Source organism: Anabrus simplex, chromosome 3, assembly GCF_040414725.1.
Source record: "Anabrus simplex isolate iqAnaSimp1 chromosome 3, ASM4041472v1, whole genome shotgun sequence".
Taxonomy (NCBI): domain Eukaryota; kingdom Metazoa; phylum Arthropoda; class Insecta; order Orthoptera; family Tettigoniidae; genus Anabrus; species Anabrus simplex.
Window position 1 is genome coordinate 222,693,491 of NC_090267.1, and position 21,195 is coordinate 222,714,685.

The window sequence follows — 21,195 nt, forward strand, 5'->3', positions numbered from 1 at the left end:
TGAAATAAATAACGATAATGGGTGCCATCTGCTAAATATTTGCAGAAATAAATAACTCTGTTGACCTTGTAAGAACTCCTCCTCCCAAGGTGATGGTCATCAGGCTGACGAGGCTCCAAACTTGCTTCATTACCTTACCTGTCACTACTTGACCCTGAAATTGAATCTGGGTAGCATGCTGGGTTCCTCTATACTCCATGAATAAGAAATATTTACCGTAAGTTTCACTATTTGAATTTACTCCAGAAACAACAAAACATAACAACAACAATAATCATCACGTGATGAGACCAACTTGTTTAGCGCTTGCACAAACTCATAAATTCACAATCAACCCCAAACAAATGTACAATATACCAACAATTTTGATACACTCAGTTTTGATATATAGTAGAAGTCCGTTATAGCAAGAATTCATAACGGTGAAAAATTTACTTGCTATAGCAGATTGTCATTATATCCAATTTTAAAAGTAAATCTGGTAGGGGGAACCCCAGGCACATTAAAATCGGTATGAAACGGCAATCAGCTTGTTAAAAACTTGCGTTTTTTAAGATTTCTATACTGCGGCTTACTTGTTAGTTATTTTTCTAATTCCAAGAAAATATGAATGGGTATTGTAATCTTTTGGCAAAATAAAAAATACTTAATGGATAAATTGTGACTAGAATAAAATATAAATAACAAAACTGGGCACCACCTGCAAAAGATTTACAGGAATAATCGACTCTGTAGAGCATGACAGAACTCCCTCTCCCAAGGGGACGGTCACCAGGCTGACGAGGCTCCAAACTTGCTTTATAACCTTACCTGTTACTGTTTACCACTGAAATTAAATTTGGTTAGCATGCCAGGTTTTTCCTTACTCCACCGATAAAAGATTTACCACCAATTTCATGACATGAATTTACTTCCAAAACAAAATAAAACATGACAATCACCAACGATATTCATCACGTGATGAGACCGAAATAATCATACACAAACAACATCTACAAGCTATACACCACAACTATACATAGTTCTGAAGGTCTTATTTCAAATTGATTGTTTCCTATAAGTAAGACCACTGTCCCTTCTTAATGTCATTTTCCTGAACAAAATAGCACCATCGCCATGGAATCAGTTCACCACGTGTTATAACTGTACAAAATAAAAAACAATCTCAGTCACCTCACTATACTCTGTTAATAAGGCATACACATCCACAATGTAAAATGTCTGCTGTGGGATTAATGAATAACGACAAGCGTCGTATTATTCAAAGAATGAGCAAGTAATAAACGCTTGGCCTATGTTTTCATCAAGTAGTAATTAGTTCTGTACACAACAACATACTACCTCCAGATTACACATAGAAAAGACTGCCCACCATGTGCATTTCCTCAGCGAGAAATAATCCAGAGTCTTACTTACAAAAGAACACTATGTTTCATCTTCCACCAACAGCTCACTGGGAATGTGAATTAGCAAGTAATGCACTCATCATGTATCTGTAATTGTACAGTAATCCACCCTTGAAGAACTCATACAGCAAAGACTTCGCAGTGGTAATCATCATCAGCAGCAACCTCAACAGCAATAAACAGTAATAATAATAATCTCATAGCACGCATGCACAATATGCTTCGTCCATCACTCCTTGATAAATCAGACAGAAGACACTCGTTGAATGTGCACACATATACACTCAATATAGCATAGCGTCTGTCAAAATCCACTGGAAATAACACTACCACATCTTCAAGTGTCTCTCGGTCAATGCAAGCTCGTTCGAAATCGGAGGTTTCAGATTGGTTACCAAGCTGACAATCCGCAAATCACGATCTTGCAAGTTTATCCACATAGATGAATTACCATCTACAGCTTACACTTCCTGACCTTACTCCGGGTGTCTAAACAACTTGTTGCAACACTTTCAACCATCTATCCCGATATAGTCGCGGTTTTCTAGGTTGTACAATCTTAACTGCTAGGCCATGTTTACAGACTCGTGCCCAAACAGAAATTTATACAAAATATAATGATGCACATATGCAATATTCCCTAATTACACATTCTTCTAACAATATTATGTTCTTACATCTCAATTTTAAAACTCACATGATATTTACTGCTTTATATTACAAATTATTTTACGAAAACTTCCTAACCTAAAATTGGGAGATAGTCGTATACAAACATTTCCTAACCTAAAATTGGGGATCATACTCTTGAACAGTTACAGTATGTTCAATTTCATTCTGAAAAAATTGGAGTAGTATCACTCCAGTGGCTTCTGTAGCAAACGTTTCAGTTTTCTTATTCAAACAGCATTATCTAACCTAACTTAACCTTATATGCACTGTAAAAATATATTTCAACGCCAGTAGAGTAATGATAACCTTTTCGCTATAAATTTACATGGAATAGACTTTCCAAAATTTAATCAGATGTGAGAAAATTCAGTAAAACCTCATTAAGGATTTCCTCATTAAAACGATTTCTTGCTTAGCAAGTCGTAAATTCGAAGTCCCGATTCACGTCGTACTAAAGCTATATAAAAATACGTCACTTATCATGTCACAGATTGTCAGTATTACCGCGTAGTACGATCATGTTTTTCCTAGCCCTGAAATGTTCTTTGTCATTCCTTGTGAAAGGAACAGATTTCCAACATAATTAGAGCCCTTGCCACAGGAGGCCAGTAGGAGAAAGTTGTGCAAAAACGAGAAATGGCCTTGAATTCCTGAACTTTACAGGGTAAATTACACCTTCAGGAAGGAAGCCATTAGCTCAGGAAAGTTCAATTTTGCTCTTCAGTTTTCATTGATATTGCTGAACAACTTAGAAAGCTTGTTTGTGCTTGTATTTTGCATTCCATTCAGAAGTTAGAAATTTATTCTGTATTGAGTGATACAAAGAAGGGTAGCAAATATTTGTCGCATGATAGCCTACGTACAGATGAGGAACGTAATCGCGTGAAGTTGACTGGAGTGGTCGTACTTATGGATACTGAAAAAGTTGTTGTTTGTCCAATCGTTTCATTTCTCTATCGGTGTTGTAACAAAGACAAAATTAAAATCCAGGAAGTGGCCAGGAATCCACATCTTTCAACGGTGGCACGTATGTTGAAACTTGCATCTTCGAGTTTCGACTTGAATCAATCGAAGTGTTGTTGTCGCATGTGAGATGACAGTCAATGTAATCCTATCGCACATGACCGAGTTTAACCTCCAAATAATTCATGGTTGAAGAGTGTGACCAGCAAACAACGTTTAATAACCTATTGGTCCGAAATATAAGGCTGAAGCTGAGATTTGTTTTAGAAAGAGTGTGATCTGCAAATAATGCACCGATAATTCTATGCACCACAGTGCAAATGTTTTATATTTGTTGTCTGGTGTTTCTTACACCATTTAATACACCGTTGTTATTTAATACGCCCCAGTGGAAAAGTTTTTCATATTTGTTCTCTTGTCTTTTTCACACTTTTTAATATTCTCAACTTTAGAAACAGGAGATAACCAATACCTTTCACTGTACCCATACATACACAATGTAAAATGTACGCATATCAGAAAAAATGTGTATCCCCGTTGGATAGTTCTGATTCGTTTATTCGCTACTAGTAGTATGTCTTCTCGCTTAACACATTCCCTTTCCTTGTCCCCTGCAGAAATTTCAAACGAGGTCTTACTGAATAAACTAACTTCTGAAATAGATCAGCCTTTCTCCACTGTATTTTGTAAAATAATGTGCCAGAATTTAGTCCCACAGGAGTTCTTTTACGTGTCAGTAAATCTACCGACATGATGTATTTGAGCACCTTCAAATACCACTGGACTAAGGCTGGATCGAACCAGCCAAGTAGGGGTCAGAAGGCCAGTGCCTCAACCGTTTGAGCACGCAGCCCAGCGCGCCGTATTTTGAGAGGTATATCACATTCTTACTTAATTTCAATACATAACATGAAATTAATCGATTGTTAACTTCAGTTAACAAGTCAACTACTACTATCGCCCAGGTTATTTCTGCATTTACTACAGAAACATGTTCTCTTTCATTTATGAATTGTGTTTACAGAACAACAATCAACGAGTATTCTAATTGACTCTGACATTCCCTTTGAGTCTGAATGTCGGCGAGAGATCTCGTTTGTGCACATAGCACAAAAACTATACCAAAGATGATCATTCCCATTCATTGTACTCGGTGGAGTGCATAAATATCGATAATGGACATAATAACACACGCTTTATCACTCGTAATACCGGATGCATCAGTGATAAGGTTCTCACTGAAACCGAAGGATAATACACAGTTTAATATAGAAATTTTCATGGGACAGAAAAAAATAACTGTCGTTACAATGGAGTTCTTGCTATATGCCGTACTCGCTACAGCGGACTTCTACTGTAATCTGTACACTTATTACACTTGGGTGCCCCTCCTTTATGAAGGTCATCCCTAACCTTAATTACACACTTCCTCTTCACTGACACCTTGAATCCTCCCAGCTTCCAACAACTATTTACAAAGGTTGGTCCGGCACCTGACTTCACTCGCAGACAATAATATTCATGAATCGCCTCCTTGGATCACAGATGTATGCATAGAGTTTTGAAGGCCAGGCTTCAAAGTGATTATTTCATTTGGGTGAGATTACTGTCCCTTTCTTAACCTCCTTTATATGAGCAAAATAACACCCTCACCATGGAATGAAGTTATCAGGTATTATAATCACACGAGGTAAAATAAAAATCACCTCACAATACTACGTGAAACTATCCACAACCCCACAATGTAGAGTTAATGAATGATGATTGCCATGGCAAATCAATGAAATAATGATCAAGCAATAAACACTTAACCTATTGTTTCATCTAGCAATACTCAGTTCTGTGCTAAATAACACATTAGAACCAGATTATACATTTAATCACCATGCACTGCACATTCTACCAGAGAATGAACAAGCAAATGAAAACCATCTAGCGTCTTCCACAGAAAATTAACTTGTAATAACCTTGTAATACATCCGTAATGAAGTCATAATCATTCCATAATGAACTCTTACAATACTGACTCTTTAATGGACTCGTACGGTAATGACTCCATAATCAAGCTTCTTCAACACTATTAACTCCATAATGGTTTTGTCGCACCGCACAGATGTATTTATAGTATTACTACATATGGTTGTAGCGTCTCCGAAAGTCCACTGGTAGCAACTCTCTACCTAACACATCTCCAAGCGTCACTCAGTAAATGTAAGCTCGTTCAAAACCGGAGCTTTCGGATTGGTTATGGAGTGGCCAATATGTCAATTAGCAAACTCTCTCGTTCATCCATATCATCATCATCATCATCATCATTTCCCTTTATCCCGCTGTAGCCGGGTAGGGGCATATATGGTTCCTCTCCACTTCCTTCGGTCTTTCCACCACTCCTCCTCCAACACTGTGTCCCAGTCCAGGCTTCTTTCTATAATGCTGCGTTGGATGGTATCCTTCTATCTCAATCGTGGTCGTCCAAGACCTCTCCTTCCTTGGATTTGCATTTCCATCACCTTTTTTGGCATTCTTTCGTCGCTCATTCGCTTTATGTGCCCAAACCATCTTAGTCGGCTCTTCTCTATTCTATCATTCATTTTTTCCACTCCAATTTCTTCCCGGATTTTCTCATTCCTTATTTTGTCTCTTCTACTCTTCTGTATCATACTCCTCAAGAATTTCATTTCGGCTGCCTGTATTCGACTCTCATCCTTCTTTGTCATTGTCCAAGTTTCTGCTTCGTAAGTTGTTATGGGTACGTAATACATCTTGTACATAGTATCCTTTGCTTCCATTCGCACATCTTTGTCCCATAACATATTTCTTACACTATGATAGAAACAACTTCCAGCTTGAATCCTTTTACTAATCTCAGCATCCAGTCAAGCATTCTCCATTAATTCACTCCCCAGGTATTTAAACATTTCCACTACTTCCAAGGGCTTGTCTGCAAGTCTAATCTGACCTTTCCCTTCTTTCTCCCCTCTAGTCATAACAAGAGTTTTACTCTTTTCTACACTTATTTTCAATCCACATTCTTCAATCTTCCCATTCACCACATTCAACTGTTCTTGAACCTTCCTGTCGTCTTCTCCCCAAATCACAATAACATCATGTTCATTTCTCTTCCTCCATATGCTGCTTTTGCCATTCTCATGATTCCAGCATTACTATTGTAAACAGGATTGGTGATGGAACACTTCTCTGTCTCAGCCCGCTAGTGATTTTGAACCAAATTGTCCTGCCAACTTGTGTTTGCATGCAACTACAACATTCCTTATACAATGCCATGATCATTTTTATTAATCCCTGTCCAATTCCTTTTTGCACCAGACTGTCCCAAGCTTTCGTCCTAGGGACACTGTCATATGCCTTTTCAATATCAATGAATGTCATCACCATTTCATTCCCGTACTCCCAATGCTTTTCCATTAGTTGTCTGATAATGAAAATGGGCTCTATTGTTGACCTTCCACTTCTGAAACCAAACTGATTTTCCTGTATCTGCTTCTCAACCCTCAACCTTATTCTACTTTCCAGTATCCTTTCCATTATCTTAGCAACATGGGATATTAGAGTAATTCCCCTGTAGTTCTTCAAAACTTCCTTATCACCTTTCTTGAAAATTGGGATGATTATTCCTTTTTGCCAATCCTCAGGGACCTCCTTATTCTCCCAGACATTCCTGAGAACCCGATATGTCCACTGCAGGCCTACAGCTCCAGCTGCCTTTATCATCTCCACTCAAATTTCATCTATTCCAGCAGTTTTTCCATTCTTCATCTTTCTTACTGCCATTTCAATTTCATTCACTGTAATTTATTTATCCATTTCTTCGTCAACTAATTGCCTTTCCTGGTCGTCCATTGAATGACTGTCATCCGTTCTTATGTTCAGCAGCTTCTGAAAATATTCTCTTCATCTATTTCTTATTTCTTCTGGCTTTGTTAAAATTATGCCACCTTCATCCTTCACAAATCTGGTGTTTACTTGATATCTCTTTTTGTTTCTTAAGATACCATACAGTAATTTCTTGCTGCCCTGCGTATCATCTCTCAATGTCTGTGTGAATAAGGCCCAGCTTTTCCTCTTTTCTTCCTCCACTACTTTCTTCGCCAAATTCTTTGCCTCCACATATTTTCTTCTACTTTCTTCAGTCTTAGATGTTTTCCATGCTTTCCACGCCATTTTCTTTTCCTTCACTTTAATCTTTACCCTATCATTCCACCAGTGTGTGTTTCTTTGTCTTTCACATTTCCTGATGTTCTACCACACACCTTTTCTGCACATCCAACCAGTGCTTCCTTAAATCTTTTCCATTCCTCTTTCACATTCCCCACCTCTGTCCTGGGTACCAAGGATTTTTCTTGTATGCTTTTCTCCTTCAACTTCCATACTTTTATTCTTTTCTCTCTTCTTAATTGGGGTTTTTCAATCTTTCCAACTTTCAATTTTCCTATCACAACTCTATGATCTCCACCAAAGGCTTCTTCAGGCACGGCTGTTACATCTACAAGGTTCTTCCGGTGTTCTTTCTCTATGATTACATAATCAGTCATGGTCTTTGTCCGTCTGTCTCCCCAGCCATACCTTGCAATCTTCTGACTGTTCTTCTTCCTAAACCAGGTGTTTCCAACAATCATTTGATTCCTCATGCAAAAATCCACCAACAACTCGCCTTCTGGATTTACATTTCCATATCCAAAGGGCCCTACAACATCTTCCTTTCCTTGTCTTTCCATTCCAACTTGTGCATTTAGATCTCCCATCAATAGTACTTCCTTATCTTCTATCTGTCTCTCCACTTCCTCTAAGAAGTCCTATAGATGTTCATCTATGCAACCAGTTTGTGGGGCATACAACTGAAATAGATCTTTCACGCCATTTTCAAACTGGAGTCTCATCATCATCATCCTATCGCTGACGTACTTTGTATATTCCAGATATTCTTGGATTTCTCTTCTAAGTATGATGGCCACTCCATTTTTTGCTTCAGGTCCTCCGCTGTAATACAGCCTGTATCCTTCTCTCAGAGGGATCTCCCCTGTACCCCTCTTCTTGGTCTCGCACAGTCCAAGTATGGCTATATCTTTTTCTATCATGAAGTCAACCAGTTCTTCTGTCTTTCCCGTCAGTGTCAGTACATTAATTGTTGAAATTTTGATGTAGTTTGGTGCTGGTTGCCCATTTTTCACAGTTCCCCCAGCACCTGAAGAGCTGCGCGTCGCTTTTAGCAGGGGACGCCCTAACCTTTTCCGAGGCACCATATCTGCTTTGTCCATATAGGCTATTGTTACGATGGGCTCGCCACACCCAAAGGCATTTTATACCTACTGCCAGGTTCAAAATTAGGCCGCCCCTAACATGGAGACAGATGCCTTTCGTAGCCGCTCCTCTGGAGTACAGACGCTACGGGTTTGCCCCTTTCGCCATCTCCGCCGTACCCAAGTCCACCTTCTCCGCCGTAGATGCCGTTGAGGTCTTCACTCGTAACCCTTAGCTGGGACCCATACCAGATGTTACACACCGGGTCAGTGTGCTCTGGGACTCACATAGGCAGGGGCGCCCTGGGTAGGGCTGCCTCCGAAGAGGGTCCCTACCTGCTACCTTTTCTACCTGCTACTTCATCCATAATGATGAGTAAATTCTTCAGTCTATACCACCCAACTGTACGCCGGATTTCCAAGCCACTTTTTGCAACACTCTCAACAGACTTTAACCATCTTTACCGATATAGTCACTGTTTTCAAGGGTTGCACAATCTTTACCAATCTACAATGTACCGATTCTTAGCCAAACAGAAATGTATACAAAATATAATGATATACATATTCAGTATTTCCTAACTATAAATTCTTCTTATAATACTATGTTCTTACATTTTAATTTAACAAACTCTCATGATATTCACTACTTTATATTACAAATTATTTTACGAACATTTCCTAACCTAAAATCAGGAGGTCATATTTATGAATGGTTACAAGTTCTTACTTTTTCCACCAGACATGACATGTTGTATGTCTTAAATAACAACAATGCACAAGAATAACAGAATTACATTACAAACAATAGGTCTTATTGTAATGACTGAGCACAACCAAAACATAGCACACAACCACTAAAAATGAAATGAAACAGTGCAATAATCTTGGCGCCATGAGACTTGTGTGCATGGCTATATACTGTAGTTGTGCACAAGTAACCGAGTTATGCACTTCAGCTTACATGATCCTTGCTCCAGCCTAACAAGTCTGAATCATTCTTACACTACATTGAAAATTTAAAAAACACACATCACCGCCATTCTATGCCAAAACAGGTTTGAGCTGTTTCTTTAACTCTGGAACTCCCACAAACAATCAATACAGGGAAATTCTGGCAGAGAGACAATTGATATGATAAAATGGGAGTCCAAGCAACAATAAATGAGGGGAAATTTAACATTACTTTATAAGGAACATTTCGGGACCAAATAAATCGTACAATGAATATGGAAAAATGGCAGTCCCAGGAAAAATGCCCTAAGATTTTACTGTAAAAATAGCCACACATATTTCAAGCACAGATATACAGTCATTATTATTTATAATGTCTTAAGCTCACCTGACTCAAACATATGAATACAATATAAAAGGAAGTGAGAGAACTGCTCCTGTAGATACAGCCAATCATCACTTCCCAAGGGACTGAACACAGCATTATAGATCTGAGAACTGACCACACCCAGCACTCTCATCAGAAATCTGGAAAAAAAGCACAGCCCACAATTAACAAACATAATAAGGCCAAATCATAGTTATACAGTGCATTTCATGTTGGTATTTATTTTTCTATGTATTACAACTCCTTCATTTGAAATCCTAATTTTAAAGAAGTAACATGTAATTACCTCGTACCCTGGTGAAATATAAATACCTACCTCTTATTTCACAAGCCAATGTTCATTTACACACAGAATATCAACAGACAAGGAATTCAGGAATATTCAATTTCACCTAGCTTATTTCTGGTAGACTGTCGATTGATATGGAAAACTGTAAATTCTGTATTTATCTAATAATGTTTGCTAGCAATCTTAACTGTTCATAGAGACTGATTAACTGAAAGCTTTTTTCTGGTAGTAACATCCGACTATTCTCTAATTTTACATTTACCTGATAATTTGTGACTATCTTCTGAACCTAGATTCTTGTACTGAATTGTAGATTTAAGGACCCAGGTCTTGAAGCAAGTTTCCCTCTAAAGGCCATTTTAGTGGTACAGGTTTACTTACATTTAATTTATTCTGAAAATCATTCCTGACATTTTTAACAAATTTTTTTACTAAGAGTTTCTTTCCCATCACTATTAAAATGTAAGGTATGCCTAGTAGACAAGTACGTGCTAAAACCCAAAACATGTATTAAATCAACATTTCTAAAACGCTTACACAGGAGTCCTTTAAAGGATCTTCTTCTACTACTACTACTACTACTACTACTACTACTACTACTACTACTACTACTACTACTACTACTACTACTACTACTACTACTACTACTACTACTACTACTACTACTACTACTACTACTACTACTACTACTACTACTACTACTACTACTACTACTACTACTACTACTACTACTACTACTACTACTACTACTACTACTACTACTACTACTACTACTACTACTACTACTACTACTACTACTACTACTACTACTACTACTACTACTACTACTACTACTACTACTACTACTACTACTACTACTACTACTACTACTACTACTACTACTACTACTACTACTACTACTACTACTACTACTACTACTAAGAGAGCCTCTGCCTGAAGTGTGCACACGGCTCATTCAAAACATTATTCCTCACATTTATAATTTATAATTTTGCTTAAAAAACTACAATTCAGAGCAATCAGGATTCTGATTTATTATCTTTCAGGTTTGAGATTAAGGCTGAAGATGCCCTTAAAAGAAAGGCTAAACATGTCCCTATAGTTTACTTAAAATTACTCTTTATGTATTGAATACGTGGAATTTAATAAACATTAATTTTTTATTTTTTTTTACTTTAATGTACAATTCTGGCGATGGAACCTGAATTAAGGAACACCATTGTCGAGAGGGAGTTCCCACAAAAACACCAAAGTGAGCCCAAGGAACCTGTCCTTATGACCATCAAGAAGGAACTTGATCTGGAAGTAATCAAACAATGGCACGAACAAGATAAGCCCTGTAGGATCACGATGCAGTGGATCAGGAGACACAACACCAATAGTCGATTTGTCCCGAGTGAATTCAAGATGTGCTACAAGAACTTCCGGGATGACGGAGGACTCTTAATGTACAAGTCACACCTTTCCGATATGGCTGCAGTAGTGGTGATCCCTAGACTGCACACGATGGACATTCTTGAGAAGTTCCACGACAGCACTGAAGCCAGACATCCAGGAGGTGAAGAGACATATCAGACTATCCGACGAAGAGTCATTTGGGTCAACATGAGGAAAGATATCCTGGACTATATGAAGGGATGCTACATCTGCGCCTGGACCAAGGTAAGCAATAGGAAGGCAGATTCCAGACAGCGAGGAAGACGGCCACAATGCCCTTGGAAGGTCATGGTCCTGGACTTGATGGGTCCTTACCCAAGAACACCACGGGGTAAAACAGGACTCCTAGTAATCCCCGAGCTCTTCACAAGATAGACTGAGGCCTTTCCGATACCAGAAGCCACGATGGGAAGCATCACCAGTCTTCTAATAGATGAGGTATTCAGCCACTACAGTTATCCACAGTCATACCTGCCAACTTTTAGAAACCAAAAATAGGAAGATTTTTTTATTCCTGGATTTCATCACATATATTCCACCACGGTCTAGGTGAAAAAAGGTCAAGATAAAAGGCATACATATCTACAGTTACAATGCGAACTGACCGTTAAATTTCAAATCTTAAACTACCAAAACATAAAAATGGTTACAAGAAAATGTACCTTATCATTATCATTTATGACACTTAAACAAATAATAATATTTATGTCACACCGACACACGCAACAAAATGCATAATATCGTATTTTCTCGCGTAATTAACGCACTTTTTGACGAAAAATACAGGCGAAAACTTCGGATGCGTAAATTATTCAAGGAATTAAGATATTTACAATTCATTTACATTTAAAAGATGCATCAAATATAATATAAAAACACAACTGGTTCAACTCGTTTGCGGTTATCGTCATTTGGCGTAAAATTCCGGAGTGAGATTTTTCCTGAAAATTCAAATAGGGTACATCAGGTAAGTTAGACACGTGGGATTGAAGTACCGACTGGAAAATATTCTTCCCATTACGAGCTGACAATACGACCTGGAGTGAAAACATGAACTAATAAAAGTACAATTCATGTAATGCCATAACAATGACATACCGGCAAAAAAACTGTCCAACACGAGAAGGGCCGGGCATCGAAGGAGGGACCCTGCTACATTACCCCAAACCGTTTGTGTCCAATCTTGTACGAGTGACGTGTCCATCCATCCTCCTTCTTGAATACGAACGTGGATCACTCGCGGAAATTTTGCTTTGGGCATTGTTTTTCGTTTTAGATCAATGTAAGGTGTAAGCTTCCTGAGATCAGCTGTTATAGCAAGCATTGCAGTATATCGTTGTTTTTTGCTTCCGGTAGCGTGTACGATAACACTGTATGATCCTTTCTTATCGATTGTTCGACTTTGTGGCATATGGAAACTGATTGGCGTCTGATCTGCGGTTTCTATAAGGGAGATCAAATATTCCTCACTTTACGCTTCTCAATCACAAAACGATGAAAATGGTTTAAATCATTCGTCATTTTTTGGCATGATGATGTTCTTCGCTGAAGAGGAAGTCCATTTCTCTTCATAAAATTAATCAAGACTCGGCTAACCTTCAAATCCGAGACACTGATTCCATGTGCAGCGGTTATTTCACATTCTTTAAAATACTGCATTTCGTGAGAAATTGCTTATCCAACGTTGCGTCACAAAATCATATATTTAAGCAGATCCTTCTCTACTTGCGGAAACTTGCCGCTTTTTGGTCCGCGAAATGCTTTGCGAGACATGTTGGCCGCTTGACGTGCACTTCTGTTACCGCGGTAGCGCACGTTTCATTTCGGCATTGAATACTCGCTGCCCTCTTCCCGTATGTTTCGGTGTAACTGATCACCGCGAGTTAGTATGATGCAGTATTACTCGAATACTGTGGACTGACAATTTTGAGATCACAGAATGTCCCGTACCCGAAACACTCGTAAAACTAGTGCCGGCTAATAACAGCACGTTGCCCTGTATCTGGAATGCCCGCTTTCACAATAGGAAGCCTGCTACTTGAGTAGTTGACATCTTTATTTCAAAACGCATCCGGAGCTGCGTGATGGATGTTCGAAGTTGTGGGAGCGTCATATACGTGAACATTTGTTTTTGTCCACTTTGGACCCAAAAATATTGGGATGCGTAAATTATGCAAGGGCGTTAATTACGCAAAAGAATATGGTAGTTTCTTTATCAGACGGTAAAATGAACGGAAATTTATAGGTATCTCTGAACACTTGGAGATAACGTTTGTTATATTTTTGGCCTTAACGAGAAAATAAACTACCTGAAACTGTCACCGACACAACCCACTTAAAAACATTCAACTCATTAAAATGATGCACTTAAATACGCGAAACTACCACATACAAAACAATTCTATGTCCCATACATTATTAACATACGACTTTGGCAGCGGGGGAAAGCATACAAATGCAAGAAAAAAAGGGGCCTAAAACTCCGACGAAACTACGCACAGAAACGATGTTAACAGCACGCGAACAACAATAATAAACTCATTCTTTCATCCCGATTAACTGAGTCGCTAGCGCGCGCCAGCCTGTCTTGCTTGCAGGACAATTGCCGCCCCGAATCCCCAGCTGTATAAAGCGGACACGCTGCTGTGGTGAGCGGGAAACACGATACACGAAGGCGCAGGACGAAATACTCACGAAATAAAGCATCAAATAAATACTCTTGAAAATGAGGTTTCGTAAATTACACAAACACATAAGAATTTATAGTAGGGAAAGAGTATTGGCCGTACTAGAAGTTATATTGGTCAAAAATAGGAAGAAGTAAAAATAAATCGGAAAATCGGAAGACGAGTTAAAAACCGGAAAATTTCCGGGTAAATCGGAAGGGTTGGCAGGTATGCACAGTGCATTCTTTCAGACAATGGGAGTAAGTTCACATCAAGAAAGTGGTGGCAAATGATGACTGAATGGCATGTGGAGCACAGGATCACCCCTATCTACAACCCAAGGGCGAATCCAACAGAACGACGGAACCAGGAGCTGAAAAGGATGCTACGGGTCCACTTAATAGACAAAGAACATCAACTGTGGGACTGTCAAATACCACAGTCACTCTTTGCCCTGCGACGATGCGTCAACCATGCCAGTGGCTATTCCTCAGCGAAGCTGTTCCTTGGTCGACAGATATATGGCACCAGGGATTGGGAGATTCGTCCACCACCCACTTCTGGCCAAGATGATGCAGTTGTTCCCCTAGCAGAGTGGCAGCATAAGCAGAAGCAGGAAATCAAGGAGAAGCAAGCTTTGGCCGAGAAGAGATCCCTTACCCAGGCCAAGGCTCAAGATGTCGAAAAGACCCAGATCTTCCTACCAGGCCAACAAGTACTACGACGTAACCACCCAGTCAGTAATAAGATTGGAGGGTTTCACGCAGGTCTCGCACCTAAGTGGGTTGGTCCCGTCAAGGTGGATAAGCAGCAGGGACATGAGGTCTACTTACTAAAGACCAACCCTCCTGTCAAGGTCCACACATTGGAGTTGTGGTGAGTCAGCCAACCACTGCGCATACAGAGTAAGCCTGGTACTACCACGGGTCCAACTTGAGGAGAGGCTACTAATGACATGGCACAATCTGGTCATGAGGAAAAGGCATCGACTATCATCGAGGAAGAGGCTGGCAGCGAGGCAACCGCGACCCCCAACACGGAACGAACCAGTCAAGAGGAGGAGAGCACATCCAACAACGTCGAGGAAGATAGGCGATACAATCTACGACCAAGGCAAAGTCGACGAGTGTGATAGACTGTTGAAATTGTTTCAAGTTACAGGGAGGATTCTGATGCAAGTGTAATAGGCTGATATAACTTGAAAACAATGTTCTTTAACCCATGGGTAAATAATGTAAGTATTGAGCCCGAATTATTATTATTGTTGCTGTTGTTGTTGTTGTTGTTGTTCAGTGTCAGGTCCGGTACATCCTGCTACCGCATGTGACAACAGACAGTACTACATGAGACTGTCTGGCCAAAATTCAACTGGAAGCTGCTGCCTTGCAGATGTGGCAGGCAACTGCTAAAGGCTAAGGGAGATAACCCAGACAGAAAATCTTCTCTAACGTTAGGCTTAGCAAGTCAGTTGGAGAGTAACTGCAATCGCTTTCAACACTTATACGAGCCTTGGATGCAAACAAGGAACTCTGAGTAGACAACAGCACCCGCAGGCCTATGCCAGGTATGATGGCTTACAGCCTGATGATAGGCCAAGCCTTGTGATTGTGCAACAACCCCGGAGAAGACAACACACTTGAATATGAACAATCAATGTACTGAGTTTGACTGGGAAATGTGAAGAGTTAGTGGATATCATGGATAGAAGGAAAATATCAATCCTAGGACTGAGTGAAACTAAACTGAAAGGGAAGAAAGAGTTGAGGAAAAACTATACCCTCTACTGGAATGGTAACAACAGAGGGATGAGAAATGGAGGAGGATTGATATTGTCTAAAGAGTTAGCTATCGCTAGCCTGGTGCAGCACTTGTAAGGCAAACTCTCCAGCAAGGGTGAGAACCTTCTGCCATGTACAGAAAATTGTATGTTATTGTGGTTGAGGATAATGTTTGTGTGGTGGATGAGTTGCAGGAATGTTCAGGAAAGAACAAACACCCAGTCCTCAAGTTGAGGGAATTAACCATTTAAGATTAGAATCCCCATCCCTGACAAGAGTCAAACCCAGGATCCTCTCAACCAAAGGTCTCCATGCTGACTATTTAGACAAGGAACCAAACGTTACGACGATTATGACGATGACAATGAAAACAATAAAGGCAGAAATAATTTATCTTGTTTCAAAATTGATTTTGTTTTCGTTGGTCATGGTCACGCTGTCAACTTTAAGGACATCCCTTCATCTACTTGTCAGGGCAGGAGCCACCACTGGAAGAATTACTTCTCCATTCTCTACTTTTCAAGTCAGCAAAACTGTTCAAAAGAAAAATTTTTATAAGGAGATTTGGTATTAAATACTCATTTGATTATCAGAAACGGGAGTTGTACTGGAAGTGATTGCCTGACTGACTCATTGCCATAATGACATTGACACTCGCAGCTGATGCTGTTGGCTAGATGTCCAAGATAATGGGACTGATCCCAGCTGAAGTTGATGCATTTTTCAAGATGGGTGATCCATAGCATGGAATGTTGTTCATGCTAACTTGTAAAACAATCCACACAGTGTTCATCTAGAAGACTCAATATTTAATCCAACTAGAGATTTTGGTTTCGATACTAGAAACATAGATGACTTAACTGCAGTAACAGAACATCAGAACTGGCAGATAGGTTACAACTCTCATACACCATACATTAATGATAGAAGGTATGGTACTTCTCAACGAGTGTTGAAATTTTGTTGATTTTTTTTTTTATTTTTTTTTATTTTTTAGTTTGACACTAACATCGAAGGTTTTCGGCAATGTAAGAATGGGAAAGAGTCAGGAATGGGAAGGTAGCGGCCATGGCTTTAATTAAGCTATAGCCCCAGCAATTGTCTGATGTGAAAATGGGAAACCAATGAAAACAATCTTTGGAGCTGCCAATGGTGGGATTTGGATTTGAACCCCGCATCTCCGAAATGCAAGCTCACAGCTACGCGACTCTAACCACATGGCCAACTCAGTTGGTTGTCTGATAATTAACTTAAAATCAGTGTTCACATAAGCTCTCTCTGTGGATCAGTGGTAGAGTGTTGGGCCTCCAGAACCCAGCAGATGTAGTCTGTTGTTTGAAGGGTGCAAAAGAGGTCCCAGGCATGTAAAAGATTTATGGGGGCACATTTGGTGTTTACCCGACAAAATTAAAACTCAGCCACATATCACCTAAGAGAGATTTGGTTTATTATGCCATCTAGTAGAGTAATACGGAACATCAAAATTGATGGTCAGGCAGCCTAAATGGTGTCCAATCAAACTAACTGCACATAATAGCAGAGGCTAAGGAGGAGGAGGAGGAGGAGGAGGAGGAGGAGGAGGAGGAGGAGGAGGAGGAGGAGGAGGAGGAGGAGGAGGAGGAGGAGGAGGAGGAGGAGGAGGAGGAGGAGGAGGAGGAGGAGGAGGAGGAGGAGGAGGAGGAGGAGGAGGAGGAGGAGGAGGAGGAGGAGGAGGAGGAGGAGGAGGAGGAGGAGGAGGAGGAGGAGGAGGAGGAGGAGGAGGAGGAGGAGGAGGAGGAGGAGGAGGAGGAGGAGGAGGAGGAGGAGGAGGAGGAGGAGGAGGAGGAGGAGGAGGAGGAGGAGGAGGAGGAGGAGGAGGAGGAGGAGGAGGAGGAGGAGGAGGAGGAGGAGGAGGAGGAGGAGGAGGAGGAGGAGGAGGAGGAGGAGGAGGAGGAGGAGGAGGAGGAGGAGGAGGAGGAGGAGGAGGAGGAGGAGGAGGTCATTGTTTATACAATACATGCCGTATTCAATAGCTAGCCAACAGAACTTAGGGTCATATCAACCAAGCAATTAAGATGGGAGACCAATGGAAGTACCAACTAAACTCGAACACTATTTCTTTAAGTAACTCAACATCATACCTAGCCATGACCTGCTCTGGAGGCAGCCTCACCCAACCCTGTAGGGTAGCACTAGCATTTAAAGGATCTACACTTTCACCCAAGGGAGGTAGTGTCAACTCCAGTTCTTCTAGGCGTGCTAATACCACTTCTTCCTTGCCATGTGACATAAGTACCAGCAATACTGCAAGGACCATCCCCAACCAGCGTTGAGTAGCCACCAAGGGACTGTTCTGCAATAATGAGAATTCATTTTCATCATCAATCCATAAATAGGAAGTACAAAGATACAGTATATGTTCAAGCACTTACATAAGAAATGCATTAAATATATAAGAAGGGTGTAGTTTGAAAATAAATCAGTGCTCTAGCTCAAAAAATGATTTCTTTAATGAATAATTGAAGACTGGGCATGTGAAACCCTATTTCAAGTTGTATTTCTAAGCAGTAATCCCTTCTACAAAACTTTTCATCCATATCCTCAATACTGGAAACACTGTCATCTTCACAACACAGTTCCAAAGATAAAACAGAAGGAAATGCAATCTCTGAACCAACACTCATTTTTTTCACTGTCCTGTAAATCATGTTTGGTGAGACTTTTGGTTTGGTCTCCTGTGTGTTACCACATGTATTAACATAATGCACATAAACATTTATTTTCAAGATTTAGTAAGCTGCTTGCATCTCCGTGTCATGATATATGAAAACAGGGAAATGGTAAACAATTTACCCGAAAAACATTTGCATTACCAACTACTTTTAAAAGCTTAGGTAAAGGTAATTTGCCAATACACAGATAAAATAACTCAATTCTTACTTTGGTTCTGGGTGAAAATTTGTCTGTAATATGGGCCATGACCCTCGGGGATCAGTAAAATAAAGTGCTACTACGAAAAGTACACACTTCTTGACAGAAAATCGGAGTGTATTCTGTATATATATATACAGTAAAGGAAGCTGATAGAGAGCAGACTTATTGAGTACAGACACGTGGATAGAATACACACAAAGGAAATACAACGGTCCAAAATTTTTGGTTCCAGTCTTCGCTGGTGAAGGATGTCATAAAAAAAGAAGGTAGTGGTCAGTGTTGACAATTAGACACTGTTGTGGGGTAAAAGGAGGGTGGAGATTGGCAAGACAAGAAAATGGAAAAAAAAAAAAGAGTGGTTATCTAATGTTAAGGCTGGGTGCTTTCCTAAATCCTAGCACCAGTTAATGCCCAACTTCACAATCTCCATGGGCAAGAGGGGGTCAGGGGTTAAATATTGAAAGATTTAAGAAAGTGAAACAATCATTACATGCCCTTTGTGAATGAAGACAGGCAGATCTATGTTATGGGTTTTGCACACACTGTGATGGCCAAAATTCTGTTTGGTTAGAGTGCTGTGTTGGTAGTTAAGCTCAAGTAAAATAATAATATTATTGTTTTAATGTCCCACTAACTACTTCTGAAGGTTTTTGGAGATGCCGAGGTGCTCGAATTTTGTCCCGCAGTGAATTCTTTTACATGCCAGTAAAATCTACAGACATAAGGCTGATGCATTTGAGTGCCTTCAAATACCACCAAACTGTGCCAGGATCTAACCTGTCAAATTGGGGTCAGAAGGCCATCGCCTCAACAGCCAGATACACTCAGCCTGGCAGCTTAAGTAGAAAGCTGAGCAGAGTCTGCACTGAAACTGGTAGATCATGTTGGATGAAGTGCAATCATGATAACCTTGCATGGAATAAGATTTGTTGGGGATGTCATAATCAAACTATATATACCCACCCCATGCTAAAGCTGTAACAAAATAAATCCTGTTTTATTCTTTAACATACGTTTATCCAAAACACACTTTGCCAATAAAGTTGTGTAGTTCTTTTATGTCAGGAAAGTGATAAGCACCAATTACGATATTTTGTAGTAAATCTTATCCTTTAAACTTCTGAATGCATAGAAGTAGTGGCGGTTCGTAATATTTTATTCTGACTAAGCTCTACCACCATCTCTACTCCCCCCCACTCCAGTCCAGTTTCTACTGATCAGCACCACAATATTTTTGTGATAAGAGTAATAATTCGATGACAATGACTGAATAGAAATCCTACTTCAAAGACAATGGTCACGTAGCAAAAATTACATAACACTGTGAGCCATGCTAATATGGCATGTCCATAAAAATGTTTCCCATATTGCATAGAGCTTGTATCGACCTCACCTCAATTGACTTAAGTGTTTCCATGATTGTACCAGAGAGGGCAGCTCCCTCGGTCATGAGCACGGAAGATCATTCTTTCAGCGAGACAATAGTTTTATCTCTTTGGAGCGATTCTTAGCATTGTTATGTGTGTGGAATATAAACATGGACTCCACGCAGATTGGAGTGGCGTTTTTATGCCATAAATGGGTTTTTAATAGATTTAAACTTAACCCATACTACCATCCTTCTTGTTACTTTGATTATTGATATTAGAGGTATGGTAATCCTTGTATTAATTTATTTCTATGGTGCTGTTATGACATTCTTCGCTATCGTCCATAACTGATTGATACGCATCCTTCTGCTCTGCTGCATGAATGAATTGCGTATTAGTTGTCTTTATTGTGATTGAGTTATGATGTTAGTTGGGTCTCTGATTGATTTTATTTACGTGCACTACATTGTGAAGTATTTCGCCATCAATGAATGCATGCCCTGGATGTTGACGCAGAGATCCATTCGTGTCGTACGGAGTGCGTAAGCTGATGGATTTATGTGTGACCACTGGGTCTCTATTATCCTCCTGCTAATTGCCTGCGCTGTGCACGCTATCTCTGACATATGTGAGACCTTTGTGTGTGACCATTTGAGTCATACTATATGAGACTGTGTTCAACTTATTAACTGGAGCAACTGCTCAGATTGTTTGTCGATACCAGCAAGATATTAGAATCATTCCGTATTGACGGTTTTCACTTTACAATGGCGAAAAATGAAAGTATCCTCCTATTCAATACATCATATATTCCGTCATTAGACGGAGTAAACAAGTTCAGACATGTTTCGGCTCGTTTGAGCCATCTTCAGTGAAAAAAATTAGGGGGGTTGGAATAATTTACATAATATGAGTTGAAAAAATGCTAAAAAACATAATGAAAGCGCAAATGAAAAAACAAACAAAAGAGAGCCTAGACGGAAACAAAATTAGCACAAATATACAATATTTACATCAATATGCAGAGCAAAAAACAACTTATTGCGACAAAATTCAGTGAAACAGGTGTTAATTTGAAATAATAATTGATACTAAAAACTG

At 39.8% G+C, this 21,195-nt stretch overlaps 1 protein-coding gene across 1 annotated transcript in view; it reads right to left on the reverse strand.

The window, feature by feature from the left end:
* Positions 1 to 21,195, reverse strand: part of htt (huntingtin) — a 900,697-nt gene that overhangs the window by 302,055 nt on the left and 577,447 nt on the right. Inside the window, exons 27-28 of the mRNA XM_067142878.2 lie at positions 17,932 to 18,143; positions 9,642 to 9,781 (exon numbers count right to left, since the gene is read on the reverse strand). Of these exons, the coding sequence (XP_066998979.2) occupies positions 9,642 to 9,781; positions 17,932 to 18,143 (352 nt within the window). The remainder of the gene's footprint in view (positions 1 to 9,641; positions 9,782 to 17,931; positions 18,144 to 21,195) is intronic.